This window comes from Aricia agestis, chromosome 20 (assembly GCF_905147365.1).
Source record: "Aricia agestis chromosome 20, ilAriAges1.1, whole genome shotgun sequence".
Classification (NCBI taxonomy): domain Eukaryota; kingdom Metazoa; phylum Arthropoda; class Insecta; order Lepidoptera; family Lycaenidae; genus Aricia; species Aricia agestis.
The window spans coordinates 11,177,850-11,189,714 of NC_056425.1; the positions used below are offsets into that span (position 1 = coordinate 11,177,850).

An 11,865-nucleotide genomic window follows, 5' to 3' on the forward strand; every position below is an offset into this window, starting at 1 on the left:
TAATCCTATTGAGCACCCATGGGGAGAACTCAAAAGGAGGGTCAGGGCCCGGACTCTTGCCGCAGATACCCTTCAGGACCTCCGGGTGGCTGTACAAGAAGATCGGCATAGTATCGCTCAGGAGTTCATCATAACTTTGATAAGGTCAAGGAAAACCCGGATGGAAACCTCAATTAGGGTAATGGGTGGCACTACGAGCTATTGAAATCAATTTGTTAGTGTTTTTTACAAGAAAGATGTCATTAATCGCCTACTGAAATTTTATGCCAAACTGACCGGTTTTTGTTTTAAGGCTGTAGAATTAGTAAACAATTTACAGTTACAATAACTATAGCATTAATTAAATCCTTATTGTACTACCTTTAAAACGATACCAACATTTATTTAATACTAATTATGTTTCTTGAGTTATTACCGTTTGAATCATAAGAAGAGAGGTGGGTCGATTTTTTTGCACGCAAGTGTAGTTACCTACGTTTAAAGACAACAGTGTAGAACGAGTAGTTATACATATTGAAATATTAGTAACGTAATATAAAAATAGCAATGCAAAATTGGTAGCAACAATGAATGAAGTATAAATCATGCAAAATAGAAATTTGGTTACTAAACATGAATACGTTATACGTAATGTAGAATATATTTTATGTAGAATACAGATAGTAGTTTAAAAAGTAGTAGTGTAAATCAAAGTAGACAATTTTAAAGACGTAGTAAAGGTTAGGATATACGGTAGTGGTAAACGTTTATTTCATTAGAGGTATATTAAGTCTGAAGAGTTAGAGGCCTAGGAAATACTTTGCTATTTAAAAATATAAGGCATGGAAAATAATTTTTGGAACAGAAGTCAGTAATAATTCACAAGGTGTACGAGTATAATATTTAATAAAAAAATAAAAAAATATTGTCAAAACATTTTATTCATAAAATATAGGTCTATAACTTTAAATAACTAATTTATATATTACGTTTGGATTCTTGGTCAACTTATAATATCTACCAACGTACGGACACACACAGATCCAGATTATCACATTTCGACCGTATTCCTTGACAGTAGAGTTTAATATTTTGTAGTCCTTGCCGTGCTACTCAAGTCTACCGATTTATCTACTCATTCGAATGCTCCCAATTTGAAGCAATCGTTGACAATTCCTCTGAACCTTTGTGCATACAGTTCTGTTGGCTCCAGTATGAAATCTTCGAGGTCCCCATCAACTCTCGGCGCATTCTGAGCTTCTACAGTTATTATTGGTAAAATTATAACACCAAGAAGTACAGCAAAAGGCAACACCTGGAAATATACAAGATCTTTGACATTTGTCTCAGTTTTGAGCTAGTTTAATTTAAATAACATGGATAAGTTCCAAATAATGCAGTACGAATCTTATGAAATTGTTTTGAAAATGTTTCATTAACACTTCAGTATGACTTACATCGAAGTGATAATGAATCCTTCAAGACGTTCATATAAGTCGTATTGGGTAGATAGTAGACACTAGTACGACATTTTAGATAGTCGGGAACCACTTTGCTTTTACATTATAGGTTAACGTGGTTTTGGTTATATCGCCTATTATTCCTTATTTCTGGAGAAAAACCGGCCAAGTGCGAGTCGGACTCGCGCACCGAGGGTTCCGTACAAACCTGCAAGGTTTACAAAGTTCGTTCATCACGACAATCGAGTCATAACTATGGTATTTTTATTGCAAATACCTCTACGCGTTTATGAGGAAATGGGTAGTAAGTTTAAAATTATTAAAAAAATATATATTATGTGATGTAACTAAAAATTTATTAGATTCTGAGTTCACGGGAAGCATCCTGTAGGTTTTGATTCCCTTGCAAGTGTCGAAAATTTGCGGCATAAACGGCTGTATCTTTTGATTGCGTTGGCTTAGAAGTTTGATTTTTTCACAGCTTCAAGGGACAGTAGACCTGAGTAATTGATATAAATTTCAGCTTCATACCTCCACGCGTTCCTGAGAAAAAGGGTCTTGACAGACGGACGGACGGACAGACGGACAACAAAGTGATCCTATAAGGGTTCCGTTTTTTCCTTTTGAGGTACGGAACCCTAAAAATGAAGACTGAAGTGACTGTAGTTTATTAGCATTTTGGTTTTACTTTATGTATGACTGTAGTTGAAGGATTGCAAGTCATTGCAATAAATACCATTTCCTTTATAATTACAGACACAATACCGACTACCACATGCAAGTATGATACAAAGGAAATAATTATGATATGTAACATACCTAGTGTGTTGAAAAATATTATAATATGAATTTCTGTAATATCATGACTCTCAGAAAATATGGAGAAATAAACGTCAACCCCCTTATTGGACTGAAGCTGGAGTTCTGAGAATTCGTCAATTGGTTTGTTCTACATAATAGACAAAAACAAAAACGCTGAATGTTCAAAACCTAATTTGTTAGACGCTAGTTAATTAGGCTTATATCCTACTAGGTAACCTACTTGTGTTTAGTTTGTGTGTTCGTTGTTGAGTGTTCTCATCAAACACGCCAACTTATTAACGAATTCTAAAGCCAGCTGTACACATCAAGAATGCATTGTGCCAACATATACGGAGTCTTGTTCCCAACTTACGGCCAATGTATGCTACACGTAGGCCCAATGCGCTGGCTCGATGCGTTTGTCCAATGTGTACAGTATCGACGATGACTTTAAGATATTCTTTAGAATTAAGATTGATAGACAACCTATAGATAAGTAGGTCTTCGACCGTAGTAATGATACCCCTGTTTGGTGTCCGACCTTGCTGCAAAGATTGTACTGTAATGTAAAAGGTGTAGAGTGTAGACGCTGTCACCTTTTCCAAAGTTCCTACATATCTACCTAAAACGATGTAGCAGAAGAATGCTTGTGTAGTGCACTAGTGCCACAGTTTACACATCATTTAAAAATAGGTAATAAACTTTTTCAACTATCCCTTATGACCCTACTAGATCGAGTTCCAACTCAGCGAGAATAACTATCTGCTTCAACAATAGCCAGCAAACAAGATCCCTAGATAGTCCGGCGAGAAGCATCAAACAACTGTCTAGAAATAAGTTGGGTACCTTCTGAACAATAAACAAAATATTATAGGTACCTGTTTGATGTCACTATCAAACTTCTCTTTCGGGTACACGTCGACTGGCTCAATATCCAGCCTCCTCAAAGCCTCTTCCAAGCTGGAGTAGTAGTGATCTAGAAGCTTTTGGTAATATCTATCCCTGAAGGCTTCATCAGATCCAAGGAAGATGAAGTATATGAGATCGGAGGCTGGACATCCACCGTATACCGTTTGGAAATCCACGGTGTGAACTGTTAAATTTTCACCCTGAAAATACAGAATTTAAATTATACAAATCATGAACATGGCTGTACATTTAAATGATTAAGGACGAAGAGGATGGTGCAAGTGTAAATGTTCAAAACGGAAACTAGAAGTATCCTACAGAGGTTATAGGTTACAAACTTCTGTGTTATATCAGTATTTGTGTTCGAGGCTCGATTTTCATAAAGTATCGTTGATACATCTACATAATCGTTAGCTAAGTATAATCAAAGCTATGACCTTCCTTATCAATCGGAATAAAAGATAGAAAACATTACATCGATCAACAAAAACATAACACCTTGACCATTATTTCGTAATACGAAAGATTTTGTTGTAATATTGTCATTTAATTATTTGGTGTCGAGGAGAATTGTAAATCTAACATAAACTACTACTTTGTACTAAATACGTACTTACTAATTAAATTTAAGTCAATTAATGGGAGGTTTACGATATAGGTAATAGATAATATTATCATGTTTCACCACTTTCTGATAAAGTGCCTAATAGGCTATTCACAACTTTTTTGACAGATTCTCCATACTTGATCTGTCAAGTTAATTGATGGATAGCCTTATCAGGAAGTGGTGAAACAGGCCCTTAGTCTTACAGCCGAAAAATCTAATAAATAGCAGACGGATAGAAGTTTCGTATTATCAGTCGTGTTTAATCATTTCTACAAATCACGTCTTATTATCATTTCATTTCTCAGTATTAGATCAGTTGTAATAATATTATATATTTCACCATTTAAACGTAATATTGAAAAAAGAACTAATTTATTGTGCAACCGTTAAACCGGTTGAAATGTAGAACACTGCAAATTATGGGAATTGGAGCCTTATTGCACGGGTGCAGTTGAATGGAATAACTGCATATAAAATTCTGCGTTTTCCTTACAGTATAACTGATGTGTCTCTATGGTTGATAAGTACTTTCGTTATGAATATTTGATAATATCAATACTCTCATTTACATATTTTGTTTCTCGTAGTTCTTATTATTCGCAGTTTCTCGATATACATAACAAATAAAAGTAGGTCAAAGTTAGTACCCTGAGGTACTCCGAAAAAATTATCAGATCCCATATATTTTCGATACTATTTTGTTAAAGACTGTTAAAAGATTATAAAAGTAATACTAGATTTAGCTACCTCTGAGCTAAACCAAAAGCACATTTAAACAGTTTGCAACGGAATAACTAATCAGTAACTTTTGAAATCATCTGTTTAAAGTAAGTTATTAATTCGCAACTTCTGACGCAAATGCAAATTAATATCATAAATCGTAGATGACTTTTTTTGCTAATCAATCACAGTCAAGTTCAAAACAATTTTGTGACTATCCTCGCCTCGTTATGCCTCGTCATTATCTTACCGGTTTTAGGAGTTTTTTTTGAAACTACAAATTAGTTCATTATAAGATGGTAGTAATTAGTAAATATAGTTTATCGGACCCACATTAATATTATGAAAACCAACACAGAGGGTATACTTTGTGTATTACAGCACATGATGCATAAAAGGTCACCTAAAATTGAACAGTGTTGTGTTCTGTGGATGAACGAAGATATCACGTTATTATAACTAGCTGTTTGACCAAGCTTTGCTCGGTATCCGATGAAAATGACATTTTCTAGAAATGATTCCTAGCTAGATCGATTTATCGCCCCCGAAACCCCCTATATACTAAATTCATGAAAATCGTTCCGTTATGTATGTATATGTAAGTTTATATATATATATATATATATATATATATATATATATATATATATATATATAAACTTACATATATATACATAACTTACATATATATATAATACACTTGCTTTTATATATATATATATATATATATATATATATATATATATATATATATATATATATATATATATATAAAAGCAAGTGTTATCATATTTTTAATCAGTCGATAGATTAACATAAGTTTTGAATTTAAAAATTTTAATACAGAAAATTACGCTTACCTGCCCTTTAAATAATAGGTTACTCAGTCTATAGTCCCCGTGACATATTACTGGCTTTCCATTAGGCTTGTTGTACATCTTCAAAAGCTCTTCATTCATTAGAAAGCCTAACACTTTCTCTTTCTGATCACCTTCAAGGGAACTCACTGATCCTTCCACCATTTTTATCCACACAGGTTTCATATTATCTTTGTCCTCTTCATCGCTGCCCATTCTGAATTTCATATTTGGGACGTCTCTGTTGAATTTTTCTGGGTACTTCCTTTCGAAGGCAAACGATAGTGCGTGGAATTTTGCTAGATTTTCTACACTCACTCTAGCCGTGTCCCAGTCAACGCATTTATGTCTATTAAACGATCTATATCCAGCTTCCGTAAGGTTCTCTACAACTATCGTCTCCTTCCCAACTTCTGCGTTATACCCGTAGAATTTCGGGAAGGCAAACCTTTTTTCACCCTTAATATTGTGTTCATCTTGAATTTTCTCATATATTCCTATCAGCTCTGTGTACACGTATCGCTCTGTATTGTACAGCCAGTCTGCGTTCATTATTTTTCTCATCTCGTTCTTTATGCATCCAACTTTGGCGAACAGCTTTAAATCTTCTTTGTCCGGCGCTGTTACGTCTACTAGAAACAGTGCTGAGGTAAAGTTGGATCCTCCTGAGGATATTTCTTTGATTCTGACATCGCGCCTGGTGTATTTCCTCCGGTCGAGTATTTTGTCGAGAGTATGGCGTAGCGTCTGCTCCGAGTCCGACATAGTTAGAGGGCGATTCGCGAATGAACTGGTCAACCGCCGTACCGCTTTATTACTTACGTTGATGTATAATGCTAGACTTATCACGTATCCGGGTTTAATATTCCACAGGATGCCTCATTTGGGTCCTGATATGAAGCAATTCGTATGTCATCATGGCAAAGAAACTTTTAACACCTTAAAAACTTTTTGATAAAATAAATCACAGTCCACGACAAGTCTAGAGTTCAATTTCTGGACTTTATCAAAATGTGATACATTGAATCGTTCATAACAAAAATGTTATAACAATGTCCTTTCCACATATGCTATTGCAAGATTTTGGTTGGGTTTGGTTAAAAAAATCGGTCAAATGCGAGTCGGACTCACGCTCGAAGGGTTCCGTACCGATACAGAGCAAAAATAGACTACAAATTGTGTTTTTTGTATAGGAACCCCCTTAAATTTTTATTTTATTTTAATATTATTATTACATGATACAAAAGAACGTGTGAAAAATTCAAGTGCCTACCTCTTGCCACTATTGATATAGAGCGAAAAAGGCCGAAGAAATCACGCTTGTTGTATGGGAGCCCCCCTTAAATATTTATTTTATTTTATTTTCAGCCAAGACAGACAGACGGACAGACAACGAAGTCTTAGTAATAGGGTCCCGTTTTTACCCTTTGGGCACGGAACCCTAAAAACTATCCTTAAACCATCCATAAATAAGATTTTTAGATAAGAAGATTGATATGCTTTTTGCACTGCCAGCAGTTTTTCTAAACATTTTTTATGTAAACTGTTTTCGTACTTTGGACATCTTATCTATGTATTTAAGATCAATGGCATCAAATGGTTAGCATAGATTGTACATTTGTATCTACAAATATTGTTTGTTGTTATGAAGATAATAATGTGTAGTGGTTATGGAGTATTGTCGTTGTTGTTATGATGTTATCTTATTTAAATAACTACTGTAATATGGCGATGTGGTTTAGGAAGTGGTTGAATATACTGAGATCCATTTAAAAATATACTGGTATGGTATGGCTGGTATCCATACTAGTAGGTACGTATTATAAATTTGAATATGTGTCTGTTTTTCTATCTGCAGTTTCCGGGAAAGGACATATCACAGGAAGTCTCTCATCAAGAAAAATGTACTGACGGCTTCTGCGCGATAACCGAATTCCTGCGCTACCTTCATAATAAGTAAATTAGAATTTAGGAACAAAATGTTGCACACAATTTTTGTGTAGGCAAATATCAAATCCCGGTATGTCCACCATAAGCGAAACTTGGCAAATGAGAGAAATATGTTTTTTTTAACTTTATTCTCGGCATTTTTCTTTTTAACTTTTGACACAGACATCTTCTTTGCTCTTTCAGGATTCACCACACTAATTTGTATATACTGCGTTGTTCCATTTTTCTCACAAAATTTAATAAAATCGACAAGAGTTCAGTTTCGAGTATGGGTGTGACTTGCCGGGTTTTGATATTCACCTACACTTTTGTGCTCAGAAAGTTTACCGCGCAAGACAGACCTTTTTCATATTAAGAAATCTTTTTCGGGATCAAAGTATTCTCTATACCATATTTTAGCTCATCGGTTCAAGCCAAGAGGTAACAGACAGACATAATAATATTATAATACTTTCCCATTATAGAGGAAACATTAATCCACACTAATATTACAGGGTGTAACAAAAATAAGTGATAATACTTTAGGGTGTGTATGTGTTCCTTGTAGAGAGTTCACTGTGAAAGTAGCAGCGCTGAAAGACCAACATTTTTCTTCACTTTTGTATGGGGAAACTCGTCACGCTCTGGCCCTTGCCCATACAAAAGTGAAAAAAACTTTTGGTATTTCAGCGCTGCTACTTTCACAGTGAACTATCTACAAGGAACACGTACACACCCTAAAGTATTATCACTTATTTTTATTACACACTGTATAAATGCGAAAGTGTGTCTGTCTGTTTGTCTGTCTGTTACCCCTTCACGCTCAAAAGTTTTGACCATTGAACCGATTTTGCTGTCAGGTATGAAGATACTTTGAGTCCCGGGAAAGGGCATAGGATACTTTTATCCTGGGAAAATGTACGGTATTACGGAATTGTGGGCGTCATCTAGTATCCAGGACAGTTTTAAGTTTATTTACTGGCCATGGACCACACGCATACAGTATAAAGTCCAATTTTTCAATCATAATGGTTATTTTAACAATGTCCCTTTAAATAACATCACCTTGACATAGCATTGTGTCGTGGTCAAGCGTTTTCTAGGCGTGACAAATTGTTGACGAAATGTTTTGTAACACCATGGTCGTTTATCGCGCCATTACATTGGAAGAAAGGCCTTATAATGGTACTAGATGACGCCCGCAATTCTGTTGCGCCAAAATTCGTTTATCGCCCGGGAACCGCGCGAGAACCGTACATTTTTTCAGGACAAAAAGTATCCTATGTCCTTAACCGGGACTCAAAGTATCTCCATACCAAAATTCAGCAAAATCAGATCAACGGTTTGAGCGTGTAAAAAGAAAAGAAAGAAAACTAAAATCTGCACCCCTTGGAAATTATTTCTGCCGGCGCCCACGGAGCTAATACAGAGAGGAGGTGTGGTAATCAAATTTCCTTAAGAAATAACGCGTGACAATTTGCGGGGTGAGGGGGTGTCAAGCTCCGCCCACTTTTCCATATTTCACCTATCGTGTAAAAGCAAAACTACTAGCTTAGGTCGATGTTGATGTTACTACGTAGTTCAGCTATCTTACACTAGATGTCAAAATTCTTAAATATTATGGGACGTACTCAGAACTTTAAAAAATGTATATTAATTATAATAAGGGCAATCATTAAAATTAGGGTTAGAATTTTTGACCGAATTTTTAATGTAAAATAAGGAGACAAACGAGTAAACGGGTCACCTGGTGGAAAGCAACTTTCCTAGCCCATGGACACTCACAACATCAAAAGAGCTGCAGGTGCGTTGCCGGCCTTTTAACCGGTTCAATGCGGCGCACATTTTTGAAGACTTTCAGTCGTGGCGGCACACAATTTTCTCGTGACAGGTTATCCGTGTCATACGCCATAGAAGTAGATGACACGGCTACCGTGTCACCCGCCACGTTCAAAAAGGATGTTAACGGAAAAGTTCATTGATGTTAACGGAATGCTACGTTGTTTTGAGTTGACTTCGAGTAGTTTTACTAAGTGTTAACTTGAAAATGGCAGGTAAGCGATTTTTTATTCGAATGTTGCAAACCTTATGTATGTTTCAAAGTTAGAAAATGAGTATACTAAATATAATCGGGGTTTTCGATGTAAATTATTATACGTTCGTAGATAAATTTAAACAAGTTCATTGTTAAGTTTTTTAACCGACTTCCAAAAAGGAGGAGAGTTCCAGTAATAAAGCTCATAGGTACAAGACCACTTTTAACCGCAGGGAAACGTTATATTCCTATGGATAAGGAAGTTTGCGGTAACAGCTAGTTAAAAATATTTTCGAAAGAAACAACTTAGATTAAAACAAAAATCGTTAGTGGATTGGTAATACTTTGATGTCAACGCATTACGTGGAAAATTAAGACGGTTTTGTTCGGAGTAAAACCTTCTAAAGTGTAATTTAAGGGAGATACAATCGCTTTCTAAATGACACGGCTCACGTGTCATATGCCACACGTTAAAAACCCATAAGACGCGGCTGCCGTGTAATCCGCTATTAATGCACCTTTAAAAAAGGTTGACGGCCCCTACGTTTTTTTAATTCACAGAATATTATGAGGCGAAGCCCTCGTTTTTTCGTTTTTTAAATGACACGGCTCACGTGTCATACGCCACACGTTAAAACATGTATGACACGGCTACCGTGTCATCCGCACTGAATCGGTTAGTAAAATAATAATTCTGAATACAGCCCTGGATATTTGTTACGTTTCAAATAGTTATCATAGATGACGGCAGATGGCGGTTTATAAGTAGTATAATAATAAAAGCTATATAACTACGGTTTTAGCTATTAAATGTGTTTAAGACTAAGTGTATAACAGTTACCAGTATTCAAGTATGATTATTCCAATAAACTTATGCAAAATTATACGCATTTACGTCTATATTATCTTTCAAAGGTTTGGCCATCTAGTGTCAAGTAGTATAATTAACGCTGAAATCTGAAATGTTCTAGAACTTTTATATTTAAATTACATTTAAAACTATTTACAGATGCAATGTGATGTTATTTATATTAAATGAACATCTGTCTGAGTAACTTTGACATTGTAAAACACAATACTTCATCCTAGCGTTGTTATAAACGTAGAAAACACCAATTTATTGGGAGTCTCGTTACGTGTGCACCTGACAAACGCTGAAAGTGTACTGACTTAAGCCCCGGCCACAATGATGACGTCAGGATCTAGTTGAAAATCACAGTGCACAGTTGCTTAGGCCAGCTCCTCTTCGTATGAGCTCCGTGCGGCGCACAGTGTTTTAGAAATCCCCAAAATCGGACATGACTAAGTTAATGCAATGAGTCGATGGCGTCTTATATTTCAAATGCAAGAGTAGAACTACCGTGTGTGCATTTTTAAGGCGCGAATAAAAATTAGAAATTCGTAAATCTCTGGTATGAGGCGCGATTCACAAAAAATAAATATATTGTAGTGTAAAGACCATACCAAAGTATTTTTCAGTTTGGACAGAAGGTGCGGAAATCATATAGGAAAGCAGAAAAAAAAATAAAGTCTAAATATTTAAAAACATTAAAATCTCAGGAACTAAGTACTTGAATTGTAGGAATGAAATAAAGTACAAAATTTGTGTCTCTTAATGATCAATCTAATCAACTGGGTAGCAAGTTTACAAACCCTCGTAATTAATTTAAATAAAATAATTTCGTTTTCAAGGAGTCAAAAAATGACTAATTTAAAAATTGATTTTCTCAAAACGAAGTAAAATGCGCACACGGGACTTCTACTCTTGCATTTGAAATATAAGACGCCATCGACTAATGAGTCGATGGCGTTTTATATTTCAAATGCAAGAATCATTCTTAAGAATCAAATAAATCCCCAAAATCGGACATGACTAAGTTAATGCAATGGCATTAACTTAGTCACGTCCGATTTTGGGGATTTCTAAAACACTGTGCGGCGCCTATGTTGCGGGTGTGTACCTACTACCTACCTATTTTAAACCAAATAAAGTCTATTACCCAACATTATGCTCGTAATATTTTAAATACGATGTACACATAATATTATTATTATAGTGTCTCCCGATCATTAGATACTATTATTAATTCATTCATTAAAATCATTGTTAAGCATGGCATGATTTTAAAACATATTTGCATGTTCTAAAATGCTAATGCTTTGCAAATATTCTAGGTACCGTGTTATCTATTGTATACAGATTACAATGTGTTTAGAAAACGCACAATACAACACATTTAAGTATATCTTGTTTGTTCTGTGAGTCTGAGTACACAAAATTCAGAGAAAATTGTCTATAGCCCGGTCACCGAAAACGGAGAAATTCGACCATTGACGTATCGCTGTCTCTTTCATGCACCCGAGAAAAATGATTATATGGTTATTGAGCAGCTACTGTCGCACGCCTTTTTTTGTTGGGTAATGCATTACGCATCCCCGACAATCTGGGGATGGCCACTGGGGTATGTAGGACTCCCCAAGCCCCAAGACGGTGGAGGCCGCGTCTGGGCATACCCACTGAAACACCAACAAGTGTTCCTACTTTCCGCTCCAGGCAGAGCCACGGGA

At 35.6% G+C, this 11,865-nt stretch overlaps 1 protein-coding gene across 1 annotated transcript; it reads right to left on the reverse strand.

Moving 5' to 3' along the window:
* Nucleotides 1–902: 902 nt before the first annotated feature.
* LOC121737057 lies at nt 903–6,136 on the reverse strand. Its single transcript, XM_042128598.1, has 3 exons — nt 5,337–6,136; nt 3,119–3,349; nt 903–1,294 (listed from the first exon to the last, which is right to left on the reverse strand). Exons 1-3 carry the CDS (start codon nt 6,096–6,098, stop codon nt 1,115–1,117), a joined length of 1,173 nt encoding a protein of 390 aa, XP_041984532.1. The 5' UTR covers nt 6,099–6,136; the 3' UTR covers nt 903–1,114.
* Between the last annotated feature and the right edge of the window lie 5,729 nt (nt 6,137–11,865).